This window comes from Lygodium microphyllum, chromosome 11 (genome assembly GCF_053477565.2).
Source record: "Lygodium microphyllum isolate KBCC chromosome 11, Lygodium_microphyllum_v1.1.10, whole genome shotgun sequence".
In the NCBI taxonomy this organism is placed as follows: Eukaryota; Viridiplantae; Streptophyta; class Polypodiopsida; order Schizaeales; family Lygodiaceae; genus Lygodium; species Lygodium microphyllum.
The window spans coordinates 102,823,689-102,848,766 of record NC_141145.1 but is presented as its reverse complement, the minus strand read 5'-3'; the positions used below and the strand labels follow the sequence as shown (position 1 = coordinate 102,848,766).

Sequence of the window (25,078 nt, the reverse complement as noted above, 5' to 3'; positions counted from 1 at the left end):
ATGCATAAAGCATAAGCCTGAAAGCATTCAAATAGCATGTAATTGAGAACCAAATGTATGCTTAGTAGGTCCAAAATGCTCAAATACATTTGAAGACGAAGCTCCAAGTAACTGTCAAGCATGGGCAAACCAAGTGGCATCCATATTTGACCAAAGAATAAATGCAATAAATGTTAAGTAGTGACAATAGGCATAAACCAGTCCAAAGCATACCAACTGAAGCCAAATGCCAGTGAAGGATGACCAAGTCGCCAAGCTCAAAAGCATTCCAGAACCAAAAAGAAGCATTTGACAATTTCCAAATACATCGGTATAATCATTCAAACCTCGAGTAAGCACCCCGTATCCAAGAACCAATGCATACGCCAAGTAAATGAGTGTCATCCCACTATATTATAGCAGCATATTTACTGTTAAATGAAGCTCAAACGGTGCCCAAATCTACTAGTCATAGCATCCCATAACATCCGGACATCACCAGGCATCAAACGGGCAATGCCAAGAAGCATCAAATAGTAAATGTCAAGTGCTACCCTGTTTTAATAGTCCTGGGACTGTGTATACAACAAGGATTGAAGGGGGAAGCACTCGAATCGATCATCGAGAGCCAAGCACTAGTGTTGGGGAGTCCAACAATGATTGGGAAGGTTGCCAAGAGTGCTGAGAAGCTGGGGAAGAGTTGGAAAATGCCAGGAGCAGGTCAGCCCAGCCCCTTAAAAATGCACCGCATTTTGCGATGGCTATTTCTAGGGGCTGGGGGGTCTTCAACAGTGCTCGGGGGCACTTGGCAATGTCAAGGGGGCTTCGATGCAGCCCTGGAAGATGCCAATGAATGTCCGAAATCTCGGGGAGGAGACGGGAGATCAAAACATACCGGCAAATGAAGGTGCCATGGCTGCCATTGAAGCTCGTGTTGAAGATCTTCAAATCTGGGCTAAAGAGAATGCTGGGCAAGCTCCAATGCCTTTGCTCTGATACCAGTTGAAAGGGAAGTGGAACCCAGGAGGAAGAAACTTGGCGGTGAGAGCTATGGCGGATGGAGAGCAAGAGCAAGAGTGAGAGTGAAACTCAAAGTGGGAACTCCAACAACCATAGTGTGTGGCGGGGCCTTCCTTTATTCAAACTGTCACTAAAAGAATAAAGAATAAGTGATTGTGATAGGCGCCCACCACCTACAGTGTGCAGTGGCGGGTACTGTCAGTGTAGTAATACACGGGCGGCTAGGCGGAGGCGCCTTTACCTCCAACAAATGGGATAAAGAAGAGAATGGATGGAGACATCGAGAAGAGAGTGAATCATTTTTGTATGTTGTACCATGCATCCATGGAGAAGTGGCTAGGTAGGTATGAGTAAACTTGAAGGGAATGGGAGGCTGCACGATTAGAATTTTAGAGTTGTTGCAATTAATGCATGTGAGGCGGTTGCATGATGCCCTGACGATAGCTTCATGTTAAGGGGAGAAAGTTCTTGGGGAGAAGTGGGAGTTCTCGAGGGGATGCAAGCCAAAGGTAAATGTGTACTTTCTTTATTGTTGTATCTAGCAACTATATGCGGCAACTAATCTAAGCATTTCAATGTACAATTTTAAGTCTATAGGATAATGTGGTCACGTGGGCAACATTTTCAAGTGGAACACATTGAAAAATTGTTCTCCACAAGAAATTGTGGTATCATGGTGATTTTTGAGCAAGAGAGTCGACGGCAAGCCATAAATTTGAGCATTATAGTGGATAAGATGTATTTTTGTAAGATGCAAAGTGTTATTTAATATATTATTATAGCTTCTCCATGATCATATTCTATGTATAGTGGTTTAAATCAGAATTGAAAGGAGCAAGGGCAACTATTTGATGAGGGTTGTCTGGATTCTTGGAGGTAGATTCTGAGAAAATATGGAATGATTTGTGTGACATATTTGTCTTATTAAGTCACTATGAGTAGGTGCATGATCTTTTTAAGGAAATTTACCATAGCACGAAAAAGTCACAAATGCTTTTTTTATTTATAGCACGTTGTTAATTGATTTCAAGGAGGTAATCTTCTACCCTAACCCACAATAATCTCATTTATAGTATGTTGTACCTACAACACCTCAAACGGCTTGAGTGTATGATAAAAGCAATGTCCCCATAATAGATGTGGTGAGTATGCAAGTAGAGGAGTCGCTATTGTGAGGAGTGGGGAATGATGAGGACTTGCAACATGCAGAGGAGACAAGCACATACAATCTAAGGGAAGAGATAGGAGTACAAGAATTCTCGGAGAGTGAAGTAAACTCTTCGCAAGTGGGAGAGGGTGTACCTTAGACACACCCCACTAGAATACGAGTACTTAATGGATAAGAAAACCATTGTCATTTTTATGAATGATGAGGGAAAAAGAGTGCTTATACACATGAGAGAGTTGTGCAATAGCAACCTTACACGAAGAGTTTTGAGTATATACATAGCTGATCGGTTCTCCATTGGATGGATGACAAATTATATGTGTGCCTATATCTGCGATGATCAAATGCACACAAGGTAGTCAAGAGTGTCACACCAAAGCCCAAATGGTAGGACCTAGAGGATTGGAGGAGACTACTGACTCTCCAGTGCAATGGCAACAATAGCAGGAGGTAGCAAGGACATGGTGATTCATACACCATCTTGAGAGTGGCAGTCATATGACTTATTTGGAGGACTTCATAAGTTCTCTATTAGTTAAATTCAATCTCTTATTTTATATACCGCTTGTATTAATAACCTTATTTCTAACAATGCTACTTTGTATTTTTTACTACAACACTCGATTACAAATTGCAACCCTACAGGATTGGAGACTCAATATGCAAAAAGACATGGTCTTACTGCACTCATCAATGGATTATATGTGCATGGTAGTCTGGTAAGTCATGCCTCTTTCATGTTTCCAATTTTAGTTCTTGTGATGCATTGTGTACTTTAGATTAATCTTTGGTCGTTTATATTACAAAGTCCATTCAACAATCCGTTGCATCAGGATGAGCTCTTGGATGGTGAGGAGCTATAAAATTGAATCAATGGACTCCTTTTTCCTAGCATCTCATGATGTATGTTTTTGGGTAATAGCTGTATATTCAAATTGTAAATGACTTATGTAACATTTTTCAGCACATGTGGCTAGAAGGGTGGCAAGGCTACATGTCGTGCCACCTCCCCCCCCCCCCTTTGCAACCATCACTATTTATGTTGCAAATAAATTTGCACCTGTTTGTATTTGTGTTGCAAATAAACCTACAAGTATTGCTATTTACATCGCAAACCATCGCTATATGGATCGCTATTTGTGATGCAAATAGCAATGGACTTGTAGAGATGCATATACCAACCTTTTTAGTGGCGACATGAGCAAACTTTTGCATGAATAATTCTACTGCTTTGAACGTTAGCATGGGGCCAATATGTTGTAGTAAAATTTGAGGTTTATTGTCACAACTGCTTGTAAACTAAGCATTAATAGTTTTAATAAGATTCCAAATATATCAAGGAGTATAGCTAATCATCTTCTTTGACACATGTTGATGGCTTAAAAATTTAAAGCTCCACTTCACACATGCTAATGACTAATCAAACTTAGTCTAATTAGCACATTAGATGTGGCAAAAGTTCTTAGATTGCCTTGGAAGAATCATATGTTATATCAAGTAGCTAACAAATATATTAAAACTAAACACAAAGGAAATCCAAACATGAAGGTCCAACATAACACAATAAAATAGCTACGAAAAGAAGTTGAAGTAAAACAAGAAAGTGAGAAGACCAAGTAAGAAATAGATTTACAAAGCTACTTGTAAACAATGAAGAGGGAAGGAAAATATAAATGTCATAAATATAGAGAGCTTATGTAGAGGATAAAAAATGCATACAAATAAAATAGGCATGAAGTAAATCTTAGCGATACTATTGGGTCAAACTTGTAAGGAATGCTTCCCATAAAAATAGAAGAGCAAGTAAGAATACTCCCTACAAAATGAAAGAGCAACAAACATGCAAGAGACACAAAGCAACTCTTATAGACATACCATAAACTACTATTGATAAAAGTAGAAAGGCATCATAGCTCAAAGGATAAACACGTTTCTTTTTTTATTGTTAGGCATCTTGACGGAGATAAATCAACATTGAAACCAAACATCCCCATAACCAAATACCTTACAAACTACAAGTATGGAGTGATATAAATAAGGAGTGGACAATGGAAGCAATAAGTAAAGGCAACTACATGGTGCTTCAATTAGTGAGTGAGAGAGGTTATAAACATGGTGACCCACCTACCACACACAGAATGTTATTATGTCTCGAAGTATTTCTCTTGCTCGTGCCCTCCATTTGCATTACCACTCTTTTTTATAGTACCACATCCTCCCCTTAACATAACCCCTGATTCGCTTTCATTCTTGCCCCCGTACTATCATCCTCCTTCACTTTCACCACGACCACTAAGGTATGGGGGACCAAAAAAGTGACAATCCCCTTTTAGTGACGATTCTTTGTTTAGAAGTTCACCATAATTGGAACATGCTTCAACATATTTTACTACAAAAAAGATGTCATGCTATGTAATTATTGGTGGAAAAAGGGTTGAAGACTATTGCATTTTGAGGCCAATGTTGTCAAATTTAATAAGCTCTAACTATCACAATTCTACGGGTGAATTTTGTAACAAAGGGAAGTCCTTTGGTAGCCATCATGAAGGGAAAATTATAATGATAGCATTCAATTTTTTTTTTCTAGTCACCACATATTTCACCTTTGTGAAGCCTTTAATGTAGGCAGAACTCTCATTTGCATAAAATTTGAGAAGATGAACAAAGGGGCCGATAGCTATCATAAACCGACCCTCTTACCCTATAACCTGCCACCCTCCTTACTACTAGAGTAATACCTTTAGGCTAAACCCTCCCTCTCCTCAACAACCCATGAATGTTATAAGTCCTACCCCCATTTACTTTGTCAATGCATCATCTCCCCATGCTTGGACCACTGCAATACACTTTTCACCACCTCCATTCAGCCCTACCATCTTCTTAGAACTCCTCTCTTCATCGTAGCCTTTGCTTCACTTTCATCTTCACCCCCATACTTTCCTTATTGATGCTCCTTTGCCCACTACATTTAACCATCAAACATGCCACCCTATTTATTGCTATAGAACCCCACCCTCTCCTCTACATAACCCCTATTCATTATAATTTTTGCTCCCATAATCACATTCTCAATGCTCCTTCTTCTCGTCCCCTTGGACCATTATAATTAACCACCCACCACCTCCATTCAACCCCGCCACCTTCTTACTACTACAATAATATCTTTGGCCTATCCTCAAACCCATAGATCCCCACATATCTTACAACTTGGTTCCCCGACGGTTAATCATGCCACTAGCTACAAATGATACCTATTCATCTAAATCACAACCTAGGTTGGCTCTCCCCTCTCATAACAATGACACAACTATTTGTTTTGCCTCACATTGTCTCTATTGCTAAGTTTACACACTTAGCCAAGGTAAAAACCCCCACACATAATTGGCTTAATTATTTACTTTTCGAGGTATGTATCAATAATTTACTTAGCACCTTGTTTGACATGTTATAGGTCACACTACTACCTCATTATGCATTCTCTTTTTTAATAATTAGTTCCCTTCTTGCTCTTCCTTTATTAAAATAAATATTTGTGGTAGACTCCCTTGACCACAAGTTATATTCGAACCAATACCCCTTGAATACTATCCCCCTACATAAGTTATATTGTGCTTACCTTTTCTTTTTTAGATATTTGATAGTCTACAATAACTAGCTAACTAATTGTGACTATAATAATCTACATCCACCATCCTTTAACAAAAACTAGCCAACTAATTATAACCATAATAATCTGCATCCACCATCCTTTACCATAAACTATTGGTCTTCATCTAAGGTCTTCACTCTCAATGCCTTGTATTGGCCAGTGTTACGATGGGTTATTATGTGTTACACAAATATTGCAAATAGAACTTGTTTTCACATATAAAAATGGAAACTTGCAAGACATCTTACTCTCCAAGGTGTTGCTCCCACCACAAGCTCTCCTCTACTATTAGAAATAGTCTAGCAAGTAGAGCTTAGCAATTTACTCATCATGGATAACAATAAGGTAAAATACCATAAGGGTTGACACAAATAATAACTAGATGGATCTCAAACACTCGTAATACGTATTAGAGGTCATAGTTCTCACCCAATTCTTTTGTATGGATGCAAGTACCAAGCTTCACCTCTACTCATGTTGTGATGCATTGTTATTGGCTCTACAAATATTGTAAACTCTTTTTTTTTCCCTTTTGCAAAATTCTTGTGAGGTGCCCGCCCATCGGTTTTCTAGGCACTCTTTTAGCGGTCCATCGAGAAATGAATCTAAGCGTCGCTGCCCGCCGGCACTCCCAGGGAATGTTTCAAGTTTTGTCGCCTAGGGTTTCCCGAATCCGTCTCGCAACGGAACGTTCACGACCGAACCCACTAGGATCGACCTGAAATTCGGATTCTTAGTTATCAAGGTCTCATGTTAGCATTCTAGCGTCGGGTTTTGGACATCCTACTTTATGCAGAGATACCCAATCCGAAGCAGACCCATGCCGCACTTGGTTCAAAGAGAACGGGAAACGAGAGGGATGCATTGCTCAACCTCTCTGCCCATAGGGCATAGTCCCATTCCGGTCCCCTAAAACAGCATGAATCGGGTTCTAACCTAACAATACCTAAAGGTCGAATGACGACAAAAACTTGTGAGAAGCCTCCCAGTTCTCTGGGACCACCTTGCCGTAGGACGGACCCATCAGTGGTTCCGCCCACCTGCTTCCCTTAACGGCTTTAGTTTTCTAATTAGGTCCTACCACATTTATGTATGACACTTAAAGTCAGCTTCATTAATTAAGCCTTTTAGGGAACAAGGTTCGTTCGCATAACTTATAGCACAGACACGAAAACAGAGCAAAACAATCTATTGGCAAACAAGTTCAAACAAGTTCCTTAACTTATCTTCAAGTTAATCTTTGTCTCCCGCCCATACAAGAGAAATTATGTATCGCTTCTGTCCAACAGAAGTATCCCTTCTGCCCTGCAGAAGTAACTAGTCCAATTCACATGGCACCACAAACTCAATCCTTTATCTAGAATAGGATCTCCCAACATGCCCATATGTTGGGGGCCATGGAGGTCTTCAACTCCATTCTAGACCTAGCAAGGGGTGTCCAGAGCTCCAACTGACCCGCAAGCTGTCTAGGAGCGAAACATCATTCCCGTGGTTGAGTGATAAGCTATAAAGAGTCACTGTAGTGGCTCTAGTGACCTTTCATATCAGACACACCTTTTGAAAGGGGCATCCATGACCAAAGAATGATTATTATGAGTGATTATTGAGTATTGTAGTGAGCAGATGTACTATTGATTGAAAAGAGAGAGAGAATCAAAGATAGCCAATTCTATACCAAACAATGTATATTTCTATGAAAGATTGTGAGAGAAAACTATGAAGACAATGAAGATGAATACTATGTGATTTTATTTCCATTCAAAGTGGTCTTTCTCTTGTGTTCTCTTTATTGTTTGATGAATTCTATAAAGAATATGAAGAGAATGATCAATTTTGTTGAAGTTAAAGCTGTGAAAGATTGTTTCTATGAAGCTATGTGAAGATTTCTTGTTCCTGGTGTTGTTTTCTTTGTTGTGATCATATAACCTTTTTACCACTCGACCTTCGGCCCATGAATGGAGTAGTGCCCTCTCGGGTTAATCCGCAGTGCGATCATGGAGGTGATCCACCCGTGCACTATATCCTTCCTTAATTAAATCCTTTAAGAATCAAGCACAAACAAGGCATTCAACCCTAATATCATTTTCCAAGAAAACATCCCTTTATTCCTATGGCGACTTGTCATCATAGACCCTTGCCATGCATTTACCATAAATCACAAGTACTTGGAATAATCATCCAAACAACAACTAACAACCAGTTGAATGTAAAAGCATTTAGGATGTTGTTCGATCAATCAACAAAACCAATTGCATTCTTTCCAACCAATGCAAGAATAAACGATATAACATTTCCATCATATATTTGCTCTCCTCCTTGGGATCTAAGAGCAATACTATGCAAAAATGTTCTTAACACTTCCTTCCTTCGGCTAGGTCATATGTTAAGGGTTCAAACACTATTCATGATGTAAGTTCTATAGGTCACTCACCTTGATTGATAACCCAACCCTGGATTTCGATTGGCAAAAGTCATCGTTATTGGACGGATCTCAAGACATCTTAGTTTTAACCCTTATGATTAATTTCTTGTACTAGCTCTTAGTCAAGTTATGAGGCAACTAGAAAATTATCCTCATATATCAAACATGTTATAGGCATAACGTGTAAATACTTGATAAGATAAGTGCGAGATGATCTCAAGTAATTAGACTCCAATAGGCCTTGCATTGACCTAGAATCTAGTTTTGCTTAATATTTGGGCTCTTAGGCTAAGTAATTTTGAAGTATTTAAACTTTAAACTAGTATTTTCTATTCATGATTCTCAATATCATATTCTTTTAGTAATTATGCTATTTGTAACCCTTGACTATACTTTAATCTAGCACTTGTATGGACAATCTTTTAATGTCGTTCTTTTGACGACTATGCCATTCATAATGCTTGACTAATTCTTCCTTGTAATTGCTCTACTAGCAAATAAGTCATATGTAACTAGGTGCAATTATCTTCCCTTGATATATGCACTTCACAAACTCCCTCTTTCGAGTAGGTGAGATGAAATTTATCCTTTCCCATGACCTATACTCATGCATCGTAGTATGGGGCCTAACATATCTCATACGAGAATCAAAGCAAGCATCTATCAATTTGAAAATACATTACTTACGACCGAAACAGCAGTTGGATTGACAGTGATGCCTTTGCCCAATGCCTTGTTGCTGGTTGCAGGATTGTCATCTGCACGCGACATTCTTCGCTTGGAGGCCATCGTCCATAGGTAGACTCAAGAGATTAAGAAGGTGGAATAGATTCAAGATGGGAGAGCGTAAGAGAAGATGGTTAAGTCAAGGATCGAGATCGAGGGAATTGAGCTAATTCTCTTCCTCGCAACCTCTCGAGGTGACTCTTCTCTCTCTCTCTCTCTCTCTCTCTCTCAAGCTCTCTTTCAAGCTCTTCCTCACAATCTCTTGGAGGGGTATCCTTCTCTCTACCTCTCTCTTGCAGCCTCTCGAGGTCTCCTTATGCTTTCTTATGCCTCTCCCATGCCTCATATTTATAGTGAATTAGAGAAGAGGGCTTGTGGTTGAGAAGTGGAGCTTTTTGTGGAGGGGGATCTTGAAAAGATCAGTGATCTGATGCTCACATCATAATTTGATGGTTCCATTGGCTCTGAAAGGGGGGTAAAACTCCAAGACTCTTGGTTAGAAAGCTCTTAGTTCACTCCTTCTTCTTTTCTTTGTTCAAAGTGCTGTCCACTACCTGTGTACTGTGATCGCGGCGCGCGTGATTTTGCAAATCCTCCCTTTAAAAATCTCCAAACTAGCTAAAATATCACACGTCTTTTCTTTCAAATGACATCCAGTTCTAAAAATCTCCATATCTTTTTTTAGGATAATATCTAAAGTATCTAAAATATACGAGTTTTGCCCAAAATCTAATATTTTTGGACCATCCAAACTATACACATTAACCTAGTGATTAATATAACTCATAAGTCTCGTTCACGTTGTAATTTACGTGAAGGGTGGCTACGGTGCTTATTAATTCGAGAAAAATATCGGATTTACGACTCTCGATTTTTCTAAATAAAATATTTTTAATTAAATAAAAATCCTTAATTATTAATGTTAATTAGTTTTTACCTTAATTAGTCTTTAGTTAGTAACCTTACTAACTTATTAACTAACTAACTAACTTTCTAACCAACCAACTAACTTTTATTGTGCGGAGATATTACAATTCTTCATCCATTATGGTTGAGGTTATTGTTGGATCATTATGTAGAAATAACGTTCCTCCCTTGACCCCCTTTTTACTTGGACTATTCATAATGATAGCTCATTTTAAGTTTTTATGTTAATGCTCTTTGGTAACACACATGCACACATGCACACACACACACACACACAAATAAAATGATTTGTTAGTATCTATCGAAGGCAAAAATGACCTATGAGACCATAAGTTACAACCATTTGTAAAATAATATGAGAGAGAGAGAGAGAGAGAGAGAGAGAGAGAGAGAGAGAGAGAGAGAGAGAGAGAGAGAGAGAGAGAGAGAGAGAGAGAGAGAGAGAGAGAGAGAGAGAGAGAGAGAGAGAGAGATGTATGTATATAAATAAATAAATAAATATCTACACACACACACACACACACACATGCATACGTACACGTATATTTGTCGCAAGAAAGCTAATCCCAATTACAGATACAAGCTTTCAAGTGGATTGTTTCAAAGCTCCCTCCCTCGAGGATCGAGGAAATGAATATTGTCGTTGGTTTGAATCCTACCTCTTCTAAGGAAATGCTTAGCATAAGGAGAAGTCAAACATATAGGATATTAAAAGCCTAAGAATTAACACGATTTGAAGAGAGACTAAAGCCCATTATGAAAGGCATTAGCTTGGAAGGTGGTTATAAGGGTGCTAATTATTGCCAATAAGTTTGGAGATAGAGGCATCTCAGATGGTCAATGTGCTTGTGGGATGGAAGAATTTATGAGGCATCTTTTTTGAGATAGTTGTGTGACAACCCAAGCTTGGGGCAATGTTCTTCCACATTTGGGTTTTAAAGAGCAAAATGCAAGTACTATCTTAGCCTTTATCTTTGGCAAGAGCATGGCTCTCAAAGGAAACTAAAGTTGATGGGTTTTCATACCCTTAAAATTTTGGCCCTTAAAGAGAAATGGGAAGCAAGGAATAGGCTTCCTTTAGAAGGGACCAAGCATGAAGTGAAGTATAATAACAACAAAAGCATAATGATTTTGCAGTTTAGCATACATGATGGGTAATCTTAGAAAATAGGATCCTAATCGGTTCTCTATTTTGCATATATGTTAACTTTATTAATGCAAGTTGAGATCTTTTGGTGTCTAGAAAATGAGAGTTGTCAACAAGCTACAACTTAGTACTTGTTAGTACTTGTTTGCATTAGGTCCGGGGCAAATAAGGATCAAACTTGTTCAACATCCCCAAAACAATTGAGGCCACATGCTTTCAATCGTAACTTCAAATTTCGTGTGAAAAAATGTGTAGCTTGCCAATCAAAAAGAAGGAGACTTGACTTTTAGAAAAAAAAGGGGGTAAAGAAAACGAAGCTACCTTCAACCAAGCCTACTTGACATGTGTTGGAGAGTTAATGCTTTTGAGCATTTATTGTGTATTGTTCCCGGTCATTTTCTATCAAGAACCATCTTGGGTCATGCCCTCTTCCATTGTTCAATTAGGTTTCTAGTTCACAAATGGATTGCCAACCCCAAAGCTATGCAAACCTCTAGGTTTGGCAAGGAGTTAGCAACTAGGCTACAAGTTATGGCCGGGTGGGAATAGGTCCTTAAAGGTTGGCAAATTTCATTAAGCATTTATGGTGTATGATTCCCGGTCATCTTCTATTGGGAGCTATCCTAAGTCATGCCCTCTTCCATTGTTTGATCAGGTTTCTAGTTCGCAAATGAATTGCCAACCCCAAAGCTAAGCAAAGCTTTGGGTTCGGCAAGGAGTTACCAACTAGGTTCCAAGTTGGGGCTCGGTGGGAAGAGTTCCTTAAACGTTGGGAAAATCTCATTAAGCGCCAAAAAGGTACTGTGAAACCTCGGTTGAGGTGAGATAATCACTGACGTATCCTCGAAATTTTCTCCAGAGACGGGGATTGTGAAGTATGCTTCCCTCCCGTGAGTTGTGCATCTCATCATTCGCTCCTTTCTTTCTTAGTTGTGCAATCTCTGTGCCACGTTCCTGACGATGATCGAGCTTAGGAAGACTACTGTTAAAGCCAACCGCACTGTCTACGAGCTCGTTTTGGCTGGCGATGGCGAGCATAGGTAAAGTCTTCATCATTCTCACAAAAAGCCGCAACTTAATCGTATTTCGCCCATTTTGTCAAAAATGACACATTCTCCTGTTGCTCAGATTCAATCCGGAGAGCATGGCAGAGATTGATAGAGCATTGGACGAGGTTTGCCCGACACTGATCTTAACACAATGGAATCATTATAATAATGCTACGTGTGATGGCATTGGCTTCTTTCCTTTAGCACTGTTGCAGTTTCAAGTCACCATCTCAGCATCTAATATTGTGCTAGTGTCTGTCTCAGGTAGAGAACGATCCGAGTGCTGGTGCTTTGATCACTTCAAACGAGGTAATTCACTAGTCACGTTCGACAAGCTTATACTTTGAAAGAAGCTTAACTATTAAACAAGCTTATGGTTTATTGTTTTCAATTTTAGATACTATCTTTTGGCCTTAAATATATGTTTATGTTTTAGTGTGAACACACAGAGTGATCCCATCCTTATGTGACTTACATACGTGTTAACCTTTGTATGAACAAGAAACGGGTCTACATTTATCCCCATGCATAGAAGCAAGGTGATGTAAAGACAAGGGCTTGCCTAAGTGTATTACTAGAGAAGTAGTTAGATAGAGTGTAAATTCGTGTATTAGAAAATAATTAAGTAATGAAGTGATTCGACCATGGACAAAAGTTGTACACGCTTTTGAACTCTTTGGTTAGATATAGTTTGAGGACTTGAAATGACGTAAAGATCCTCATTCTTTGTCATTGACACCCTCACTACATGATTGCGCTTTAATGCGGGATCCTATTGTCTATTTTTTGTGTAGAAAAAAATAAAATCATAAGACCCATTCACTTGGACTATTCAAAAGAAGATACCATTGTCCTTGCGATCTTGGTAGGTCCTCGAGCAAAGTCCATCATGACACCCTTGGTCCAAGGACTTGGTTTCTTTGTCATAGGACTTTTGGGTCAAAAAGGGCAGAGTTATACTCTCTCTTCCCTTAGGTACCTTGGTAGGCTTGGGAGGGGGTGTTGAGAAACTAAAATTAAAAACCTCAATTAACACAAAACCATCATGTATTTTGGCCTACTTTAACTTCCACAAAAGTGTCCCAAAAGAATTATTTGTTAAGATAGCATTTTGTTTTGGTAGTAGAAAAGCTATCCAAAAATCCCTTGTATAAATACATGTTTTGGCCATTGAATTTTTACCCCTCATTCTCACATTCAATGTGTACTCCATCATCATCATTCTTTTAGCTTCCTTGTTGGGCCTCTAATATTAGGGTTTGTAATTGGACACAATTATGTTGCATTAACCACCAATTTAGTCTTTGTAAAATAGCTCCCAAAAACAATAAATGCTAGATTACCAATAATGAATGGTTTTATTTTTGACAATAGGACAAATGCACCCCCAATCCTCTACAAATAGGAGTCTTGTGTTTGTGCATCCCAATTCCCTCATTCCAACCAGCCACATCTTTTGCTCTCCTTGTTTATTGCTGCCCACACCCCTTCCAAAGGACATTGCCAATGGAGTTGTACGAGTGTTGCCCCTATTGTTAGAGTGTCATCACTAATTAGGCGACCCTTTTCTATTGTTGATACAGTTGTGTTTGCTACTCTAGATGGCCACCCATCTGATCATAGGAGCTGTATAGTTTATTGTGATGAAACTGCAAGGAAAATGGAGATTGCATCGATGCTTTTGGAGAGAGAGAGAGAGAGAGAGAGAGAGAGAGAGAGAGAGAGAGAGAGAGAGAGAGAGAGAGAGAGAGAGGATTCTATGCTGGATTCCTTGTAGCTACTTGACTTATGGGGCTAGATTGAGATGGTATTGCGGCCTAGGTAGCTCTTTTTCATCCTTGATTCTGATTGTTCTTGGCAAGATTGGGATCTTGTAGACTAGTCAATCTTGAAAAGGCCTTGACTAATTAGGTGTATCATCTTATGATTAAAGATCATCATTGGCTAGTCACAACTAATTTTGTTTGGGGCTTGTATAAGTCTTAGGCTTGGTGGAAAATGACCGTGTGGAAGGCTAGCTAAACAAGGCTTCCTTTAAATGCAAGGTCTTTCTTTGGAGAGTGTTGCTTGGTGGACTTTCCCTTGCCTTGGCTTTCTCCAAAGTGCCACATCTCGAACAACCATTGCTTTCTTTGCACACTGACTGTGGAATCATCTTGCCACAAATTTGTTTCTTGTCCTTTAGCCGAGAAAATTTAGGCTCTTTGGTTTGATATTTGGAGAGTTGTGGTTGGCTTGTCATTATGTCCCTCTAAGTCAGTCTTTGCTAAGGCAAAATATTCCAGTTTGATGTAGCCACATATGAAGATTTTACTCCACTCTCTAAGATTTTGGGGATGTTGGCATAATAGGGTCATATGGAATGCATTTGTTTTTGACTCTGTTGTTTGTATCCAGGGACATAATGCTAGGCTTAAGGGACTTCTACATTAGTAGTTAGATCTCATTTAGTATGTTGATTTTCTCCCTAGGAATGATTTGGTTCCTTGGCGTATGACAAATTCTTTTGTTTCATTGTTGTGACTTTTGTAATTCTTTTGTGTTTTGACATGATATAGTATAAATACTTGCTATGGGAAAAAAAAAGATAGGACACTATTTGTGGTGCCTTCAATAGCTCTATTGTGAGTAGGTCCTTATTGCCTTATTCCTCAAAGAATAAAGAATGAGTGTGTCCATGTATAGTTAGGGTTAGTGAGTAAGATGGGTGGTTGGACACATTGGTCTTTACTGTAACAACCTCCCACTTAAAAGCCAATATGCTTGCAAGGGAGACAAAAGAATAAGAGAGAGGTAAGTACACTTGAGATGCCTTCACTCAATGCTTATCAACTCCTTACAATGCGCAAACTTTTCGGAGGGTAGACTCTTGTTGAGAAAGTCTGCAGGGTTAATAGACAAGTAAGCCATGTGACTTCTTTTTGCAGGCCTTTGTGGTTGCAATGTTCTCAGCTTTAGTGGTAGATAATGCTATATACATTTTTGCAAATGAGACATCCTTGAGATTGCATCACCATATATAGTAAAAACATATCTTGTGCTTGGGCTTTTGTTGTCAACATTCCTTACATAGTTTGCATTTGTGTATCCAAGTATATCACTTTTTCTCCTCCCAAAGCATATACACATATCTTTTGTACCACTCAAGAACCTGAAGTCGCCTTTTATTGCTTCCCAATGCTTATTGCTTGGATTTGACATGCTTTTTGATGAAAAATCAGAATTATCCCTTGTTGGTTTTGATACATATCATGTTGCCAATGATGCATTTGAAGGGCTATTGCCCATTTCTTTTGGTGATACAACTGGAGCTTCAACAAGTGAACTTAATGTTGAGCCAGCTGCTCCATTTGCTCCTACATCTCACATGACTACCATTCGGTCTATGGTTGCTTTGGCTGCCCATTATGGATGGATTGTGCACTAGCTTGATGTAAAGATTGCATTTTTACATGGGGAACTTCAAGAAGAAGTGTATGTACAACAACCCATTGGTTTTGCAACTGTGGGATTCAAACACTCCATGTGCAAGCTGAAAAAGGCTTTGTATGGTTTGAAGGAGGCTCCTCGAGCTTGCTATACAAAAATTGATGCTTTTTTACTCAGCCAAGGGTTCATTAATAGCTCATCAGAGTCTACACTTTACGTATGTAAAGAGGGGGGATCCTTGCTGGTCATATGTCTTTATGTTGATGATCTTTTGCTCACAGGGACACATGCTAATCGGATTTCAGCATTTAAACAAAATTTGCAGTAAACCTTTGAGGGGTTAGATTTGGGGCCTTTGCATTATTATTTGGGCATTCGGTTCATTCATGATGCTAGAGGCATTGGATTGTTACAGTCTAGATACATTGATAGACTTCTTGAGATGTTTGACTTACAAGATTGCAAGCCAGTTTGTACACCAATGGAACCTAGACTCAAGCTGTCCTTGCATGATGACAGTGATTTGTTTGATATCCATATATATGCTCCAGTAGTTGGATGTCTTATGCACTTATGCGACATAAGGCCAGACATTCAGTTTGTAGTTTCAGCCTTGAGTAGATATATGCACTAGCCATGCAAGTCACATTGGCAAGTTGTGAAGCGTGTTTTTCGTTACTTGTAGGGTACTAGGACTCTTGGTTTGCTTGATTCGAATTGGGTTGGTGATTTTGATTCATGTTACTCTACGAGTGGTAATTGTTTCTTTCTTGGCTCATCTTATATCTCTTGGCTTAGCAAGAAACAATCGAGTGTTGCCTCATTGTCATGTGAAGCTGAATACAAGGCAGCTTTCACTATCACAGTTGAATGTGTATGACAGACGTTTGCTGGTTGATTTAGATGTATCTGTCATAGAGCCTACTCCTTTGTTTACTGATAGTCAGAGTGCCATTGCAGTGGCACGGAACCCAGTGTTTCATGCACGCACGAAACACACAGAGATCCACTATCACTTTATCAAAGAGAGGCTATATGCAGGTGATATCACCTTGTCTACTGTTCTACCACTAGTAATGTGACAGACATCTTCACCAAAGCTCTTTCTCTTTGTAACAAATTTGAATAATTGCAATGCTTTAAATCTAATCTCCTTTGGTGGATGATCCTTGTATATTGATCACTCTTCACTCCAGGGGGGTTTGTTGGGTTTGACTTATGCCTATGCTCACAGAGGACACTAGGACACTTTTCACTCTCCTTACGATAGAGGTTCTTTATCCCAAATTTATTCTCTTCTATTTTATATGCCTGTGTTACATAGTTTGGGCACTTATCGTGTTTTATACCTTTTGGGTGTGAATACACTTTAGCAACCCTAAGGTGTAAGCATTGTACTTTGTACTCGCACCTTACACTCTTCAGATTATTGCATTGAGAGTTGTGTCTTCACTCTCACACACTCTTCATTGTCAACTGTACTCTTAGTTGAGCTTCGATCTCTGTGCATTCTCTCACCTCTCACAGCAAATTCCTAAGAAAAATAGATTTTGTGCACACTACCAGCGATCATGCCATATGGATGAGGAGTGTCATACCAAGGCCCAAGGTTTTCCTCCTAGAAAACCACAATAAACTACTACGACTACACAGTTTAGTAGGGCTACGTCTCCCACTGTTGCCCATTTGCTCTTTCAAACCCCATTGCTATTGAACATGTGGCACATGGACAGACTCAACTGCAATTCTACTCTACTCTTGAGGGATTGATTGATTGGTCTGCTAGCACTGACCCTATTGCACTTTACACATCCATTCCTAAGACCTCCATTGCACCTTCTAGGACTCCTTTCCCACCTTGCTGTATGCAATGGTGGTCATTCTACTCTACTCTTGAGGGGTTGACTGATTGGTTTGCTAGCACTAATCCTATTGCACTTTACGCATCCATTCCTAGGACCTTCACTGCACCTTCTAGGACTTTTTCCCCACCTTGCTTTATGCAATGGCGGCCACACACCGAGCCTTTCATTTTCAAGTCTTCCGTTGCACTTACACACACATACACATTTGCATTGTTGCACTTGTTTATTCATTAATTCTCTACTTCAGTTTTGTTTTAAGAGCCTCTCACTATTGAGCTTTGTGATTGCAGATCTTACTCTCTTTTGCAGAATTTGTTTTCAGTGTAGGACTAACATGCAGGTTTGTCTGGTCCTACTTGGGTTGGAGACATGGGATGTGCACCGTTCCCTTCATGGTTTCATCTTCCTAGGAGTTTTGCTCTTTTATCAGCATGGAGGCTCTCTCTCCTGAGAGGCGGATTGTATAGCATCTCTCTTGATGCTCTCATGGCGGTGATTTCTATCTCGCTTTTCTAGTTCGGATACTTCTTCTCATCATGGTTTTGGGCACTACATGAAGACCGACATTTGGCTCCTCTTTCTCCTTCGGCTTTAATATATTCAAGGTTGAGAGGGGGTTCCTACTCCTTGGTATTTACAGGTTTCAACACTTGTCTTCGACATTGGCTTTTTGCTTCTTGTTGTATCTTCATCCTTTGCATCGTATGATTTCATCATCTTTATATTAGGACGCGTCGGCAAGTAAACAAATTTTTCACAAGGAACACTGTCCAAGTGGCACCTACTGCATGAGCATTTCACAACATGTAGCATACTCATTGTGTAGAGCATCACAAGATAGATTCTAAGCTATTTTCATCGGCAGTTTGTATACCACCCCACCATTTCTTCATCACCATTTCCTCACATTGACATCCTCGAGTGGATGGATAGCTTGTCTATTTTGTGATGGGTTGGATCTAACCATCCATTCTCATTCTCTTGTCTTCTTCTCAATCGACCGCAACCCATCTCTTACTGAAAAAAAAAATAAAAAATCATAGTTCATTGTAGTTCCATTCGCCTTTGTAGGGCTTGGTAGGCCCTTGGGCAGTCAACGAGTACTCTTTTTTTGATGTCCTGTTCTCTCTCAAGTGACTACTTGGTAAGATAACCATTGCCTTTGTAGTCATGGTAGGCGACTAGGTAGTCACCATGCCCTCTTTGTTTGATGCCTTGGTTGCTTTGGGGTGGGATGCCTTGGGCACACTGGGTTGGCCTTCCTTTCTCACCTTGTTTTGGGCCTGAGAGGGGATGTCGAGCTAAGAAATGCATTCCATGCTGATTAGCCACTTAAATAGCCCAAAAACAAGCTTAATTTAATAAAAACCTTGAAATAGGGAGCGGTTCGAGAGAGTTCAGTGAAACCCTAATTTGGGAGGGTTCATCCTCATCTATAAATAGATAGGTTGTCCCCATTTAGTCTCATCTCTTTCGTGCAAGTTTCTTATGCTTGTGTGTAGGTCTCAGTCCCATTAGTCTCCCATCACGTGGCGGTCTAGCCTCCACGATTATTGCCATCACCTCGTTTTACTGTGGCGTTTTATTGCGATGTTCTACCACGACGTTTTACTGCGGCGTTCGACTGGTGCGTTTTACTGCGGTGTTCTACTATGGCGTTTTATTGCAGCGTTCTATTGCTACATTTTGTTGCTTTGCTCACATCATTAGGCATTTGTTAGAGAGTGACATTCCTTGGACAAGCAGATGCAAATTTCAATAGGCAGTTCACGTGGCAGGAGCGCAGGTAGCAGGGTAGATGACATGTGGTAGGTCAGACAGGCGTAGGTGACACGTGGGAGGTAGTCTGACAACAATAGTTAGACAATAGTCAGCAGCATTTAATGCAGTCAACTTGCATGTTTTATTCGTGTTTTTTCCTAGTTTATTAGAGGCCTTGATTCCAACAGTCTTGATCAGTTGTTTTCACAAATTTTAGGTTGTAGACTGTGGAGGTTGTTATGGAGGCTGACGGAGATTGAGATCTTCGAGGTGGAGACATACGTAGATATTCTCTCTACACCTGTGTATATTTTTGCATCTACAGCATTCTTCACTGGAGATTTTCTGCGCTTCACTGTCTCTTTCTCTCTGTGTTCTCTCTTTGTTTTGGTCATTCGCTTTCGCATTGCTTCACTCTAGCATGGTATCAGAGCATTGAAGGACTGACCTAGGGTGACCCAACTGAAGAGGAGATTTCAGTATGACACAAGGCTATGTTTTCAGCGTTCAAGTTCGAGTAGGTGGGCTGCACATTAGAACAAGATTGAGGGGGGCGTGGCCGTGCGAGAAAGGAGAAGATTTGATGAAGGCTGCATTTTGGGTCTTCAACTGCAGATTTTACCTTTTCGCCTTTGGCGGCCGGGTGAAGGAGGAGCGGGACGAGCGAACTAGAGCCCTAGCTGGCTATATTCTCACAGTCAGAGAGGGTTGCTCATGGTGTTTTGTGCAGGCATTGTAGGTGAAGATGTCTTCTGAGGCCAAGAGAGAGTTTCAAGCGATCATGGACCAGAAGATGCCAGTCTTACCGGCTCTTCCATCAGATCAAAAGCTCGATGGCAAGAATTACTGTATTTGGCGGGTTATGATGCTTGCCATTCTGGAGTCTGATAATTTGGTGGAGCTTGTTATGAAGGCTATTCATGGTCCTTCGTGAGACGACTCCAGACTCTCTTTGAATGATAAGGTGGAGTTGGCAAAGGCTCAGGCGCATTGGGATAAATTGAATGCTCGCATTCACTTGTTTTTATTTCTCTCATATACTATAGCTCTTATCTCTCGTATTGAGCATTTGACGGTTGCTCCGGAGATATGGTTGGGGCTTGATTAGACCATCATGAAGCGAGTTTCTTTGGAAGTGCAGATGCAGATCACGAGTGTCAACAAGTCTTCTATGTGGGAGCATATCAACAAGCTGAGGTAGCTTCCGATGCAGGTTCAAAACGCAAGGAATGTAATCACTTGTGAAGACATGGCGATAACTCTTCTTTCACAGATACTGCATTGCTTCAATGGTTTTTATTCCGCCTTGAAGCCTTGAATGAGACTCTTCGGTGGGAAGAGTTGGTTCCTATGGTCTTGGATCAAGAGGAGCAACTGAACGGTACTAATGCTTCGAAATCCGAGACCTTGGTCGGTCAGTCCTCTCAGAAGAAGGGGAAGGACCAAAAAAAGGAGTCTACTTGTCACATTTGTGGCAAAATATGTCATTGGAAGAAGGATTGCCTTGATAAGGAGAAGAAGGAGAAGGAGACGAAGAAGAAATCTTCCAAGGATTTCAGAGCAATGGTTGCTCCCTCATCAGTTGCTTTCCTTCACTTGGAGGTGGTTAAAGATTCGACCTTGATGGTTTTTGATGCTGCGTTGACGGCCCCCTCCACTCGGAATTGGATTGTTGACAGTGGTGCCTCCCGACACATGATATCTTTAGCAGGTGTTGCTCATTTGCGGCCTTCGCATGGCCAGATTCTCATTGGTGATAGTTCGTCTATTTTTATACGGGGACAAGAAAACATGCATCTTATTCGAGATGGACGTGGTGCCCATACATTCAAGGTACTTTATATGTCGGCTGGGGTACCATGTTCTTTCGGTGCACAAGATTTATGCCCTTGGCCTTTTGGTCAAATTTGATGAGGATTCATTTCAGATTCTTGATCGTGGATCGAGACAGGTTCTTTCTTTAGGTTTGAGGAGAATGGAGTCTACAAGTTGCTGTCTTCTTCTGCCTTGACTTCTCTTCTTCTCATCCGCCAAACTTCGTTGGAAAGGCGTTAGAGGGATGGCTTGTTTGAGGTTTACTGGATATTGTGGTGAGCCAATAGCCTTGTGTATCTTGCATCCGTGGGAAGCAGACTTGTGATGTTATTTTCCACAGGGCTTCGAGACAATCTTCAACACCCTTGGAGCTTGTTTCTACTGATATTTGTGGACCAATTTGGATGGAGTTCCTTTGAGGGAGCTTGTATACTATGCTAATTGTGGATGATTACAACAGGATGATATGGGCTTATTTCTTGAAGTTGAAGTCAGAGGCTTTCTTCAACTTTAAGGATTGGTTGCTCTTTGAGGAGAACCGATTAGACTGGAAGCTGAAGACCTTACAATCGGATAAGGGTGGAGAATTTGTTTCTAATGAGTTTACTCATTTTTATGCAGATTATGGTATTCACTAGGAGTTTGCCAATACCAACACTCCTCGAGAATGGCATCTTGGAGGGGAAGAATCGCAGTGTGATCAAGATGGCCCATACCATGATGGAGCATTGTCAGACACCTTAGTGTCCATGGGTTGAGGTTGTTGCTGTCGTAGTTCACATCCTCAATCGTTCCCCTACTTCCGTTGTTGTTGGCATGATTCCACATGAGGCGTACTTTGGGTCTAAGCCAGATGTTTTTTATTTTAGGGTGTTTGGGTGTGATGCCTATGTGCACATCTCAAAGACAACGTAACAAATTTGAAGTGGCTTCCAAAAGATAGGTGTTTGTGGGCTATAGCTCGCAATCTCAAGGTTACCGATTGTATGATATTGTTAAGCGGGATGTCTGCACGAGCCGTGATGTTTGGTTCGTGGAAGTTCTAGTCATAGAGGGGGGTGAGAAACACCTTGTTCTTGGAGATCTCGGTGATAGTTGGGCCTCCTCGACTGTTCCTTTAGAGTCTGCGTCTCTTGAGTACTCTTCTTCGGATGAGGAGCTTAGTTCTTAGCTCGGGGATTCACAGATTGCTTCCTCGCTGTCGGCAGACCTACTTGAAACTTTTGCAGATGGAAAGTGACGAGGCCGGAGCTGGCCGCCTTCTTGTTGGGCTCGTGACACTCATTGTGATGCAAGGATTGAGGAGGTCCCTGAGGAGTGGTAGCCGTAGGATGGTCTGTGGCGTTCTTTGAGGAACGAAGCATATCACACCGAGCTTGTTTATACTAATTACTATTTGATGACTCGTGTCATGCAGGATTGGGAGTCCACTTCCGTGCAGGAGGCTTTGCAGCATGATCATTGGTGGAAAGCGATGGAGTAAGAGCTGGAGTCGATTGAGAGGAATGGCACTTGGTATCTCGTGCTGTAGCCTCCTTATAAGATCATTGGAATCAAATGGGTCTTCAAGACCAAAGTACCGCAGTGATGGCACATTGGACAAGCCCAAGGCTTGCCTTGTTGCTAAAGGTTTTGCAAAGCGCCCAGGCATTGACTTCCATGATACTTTTGCCCCTACAACTCGGATGGCCACTATTTGTGTAGTTCTTGCCTTGGCTAGCCATAGGAGATGGCCACTCTATTAGCTGGATGTGAAGTCTGCCTTCTTGAATGGATTGTTGAAGGAGGAGATCTATGTTGAGCAGCCTCCAGGCTTCGATTCTTCTGATGGTAAGGTGTAGAAGTTGTGGAAAGCTCTTTATGGCCTTAAGCAGGTTCCTCATGCTTGGAATGAGAAGATTGACTCATTTCTCCAAGAGAAATTAGGGTATCAATGTTCCAAAGCCGACCCTCGATTGTATGTACACACCTCAGGTGGAGGTCGTGTGTTTGTTCTTTATGTGGACGACTTGATTGTGATAGGTGACCATACCTAGATGGTCAAGCAGACGAAGGCAGCACTTCATGAGAAGTTTGAGATGACAGATATGGAACTTCTTCACTTCTTTCTAGGTCATGAGATCTATTTGACTTTGAGCGGGATCTTTCTTTCCCTGCAGCAGTATGTACAGGTTCTCTTGGCTCTGTGTGAGATGGAGGGATGTAAGTCTCTTACGACCCCTATGGACCTAAATTGGAAGGCTACAACTCATTTCGATTCTCCTTTGGCGGATGCTACCCGTTATAGACAGTTGGTTGGTTCCTTGAGTCGGCTTCTTAATACCTGTGTTGACTTATGTTATGTTGTAGGTGTGCTGGCCGGGTTCATGAGTGAACCCAAGATGGTGCATTGGTAGGCTGTTCAGAGGATTTTGTAGTTCACACGAGGGACTCTTAATTTTGGGATCTATTATCTTGCTGATATAGGTGCTACGGACTTGGTGCTTACAGGTTGGAGTGATTCAGATTGGGTTGGTGATATGGATCATCGGAGGTCCATGACAGGTTATTGTTTTACCTTGGGTGCTGGTGCTGGTGCTTGGAGCAGCAAGAAGCAACCTACGGTTGTCCTCTCTTCGACTAAGGTGGAGTATTGGGCGACATCTTTTACTACATGTGAGACAATGTAGCTTTGTAGGTTTTTGGAGGAGCTTGGCTGCCCACAAACAGGTTCTGCTATTCTATAGTGCGACAATGAGAGTTGTATTGCCTTGGCTAGGAATCTTGTGTTTCATGCTTGGACCAAAAATATTGAGATCTAGTACCATTTCATTCGGGTGAAGATTTTGGATGAGACCATTTGAAACTAGCCTTTCTTTCGTGGATGGGTGGTAAATACCTGATTAGAACTTAATTATAGCAGCAAACAATAAATGCAAATCTGAAAATACAAATTTACCTATTGATCTTGGACAATGCAATTGGCCCCAAAATTGGTGTCCCTTTCAGTATTTCTTTAGCTTTATTGAAGAAGAAGTTGATTTATAATGGGATTGTCTCGATCCCCTTCGCAATCTAAACTCCCTTTGCTATCCAAAGTGACGAGCAAATTTTCAATCTGATTTGCCCTTTGATTTGGGCACTTAATTGGCCTTCACCCACTTCATAGACAATGGAAATGCCCCAAATTCAATGGCTAGGTAGTTCTCCACCTGAATTTAGTTGAAATCCACTTTTAGCCTTGAAACATCCAAGTCTTGGAGCTTCCAAATTTCGGCACACTTCTCGAGGGCCTCCAAGGGTCCAAATGTTGAGATCTTTGGAGCAAGACTGTGAAATGGCTAGATGAGAGAGAAAGTTGTAGAGAGAGAAAGTTTAGAGTTTTGTCATGAAGAATGATTGAAAATCAGTCCAACGTAGTTGCTACCTTGCCATAACAACATTAAATGTTGTTGCCCATAACTGAGGCATTCAAATCAGCTGTCACCTTGTACCTAGATGCAATCGCCCAGCTGTGGAGGGTCTGTATCTGCAATCGCCTCCTCAAAACTCACTCGTGACTAGCTGCAATGGCTGAAAATAGACTGGCCATGGTTGCTCATAGCTCTCCCACATTTGCTATAGCAAGCTCGTTTTTCCTCTTCTTCAGTCTTTTACCAGCTTGTATGGGCAAGTTTGCCAAGTGGCAGCCTTTTCAAATGGTTTTTCCAACATTATTCATCATTAAATATTAATTTTTAGCATTTAATTATTAAAAATTAGTCTAATAATTATTTCGGTGCCTAGAAAAATAATTTGACAGGCCAATAATTAAATTGGCTAGGCATCTTTCACTCCTGAGTCTCTTTGCCATCTTTGACCATTAGATCGACGTTAGGTACCATTAAACGCCACATCTCTAGTATTACCTTATTGACACTTATGGCCAAATGAATGACCTAGGCTAACAATTGACACTAGATACCACCAAGTACCTATGCAATATAACTTATAACAACTTTTGCCTTTGACATCCCGTGATTTTCTCGGGTCTTGGGCTCGTAAATTTACTCTAACACCAGTTACACCTCACATGTGCAACATTTACTTAATCATGTGATTAAAAATTAATCCATATGTTAAGTGAGGTTTCAAAAATACAT

At 40.6% G+C, this 25,078-nt stretch overlaps 1 protein-coding gene across 4 annotated transcripts in view; it reads left to right on the top strand.

Moving 5' to 3' along the window:
• Window positions 1-11,729: 11,729 nt before the first annotated feature.
• Window positions 11,730-25,078, top strand: part of LOC148029174 (enoyl-CoA delta isomerase 1, peroxisomal-like) — a 93,586-nt gene continuing 80,237 nt past the window's right edge. For 3 of the 4 annotated variants that reach the window (XR_015692388.1, XM_087687928.1, XM_087687929.1), the window contains exons 1-3: window positions 11,845-12,078; window positions 12,167-12,212; window positions 12,352-12,396. Coding sequence is in view for 3 of the 4 variants with exons in the window: in XM_087687928.1 (XP_087544054.1) it covers window positions 11,999-12,078; window positions 12,167-12,212; window positions 12,352-12,396 (171 nt within the window). In the remaining variant the exon portion in view is untranslated. The other variant, XM_087687927.1, reaches the window with a different exon arrangement.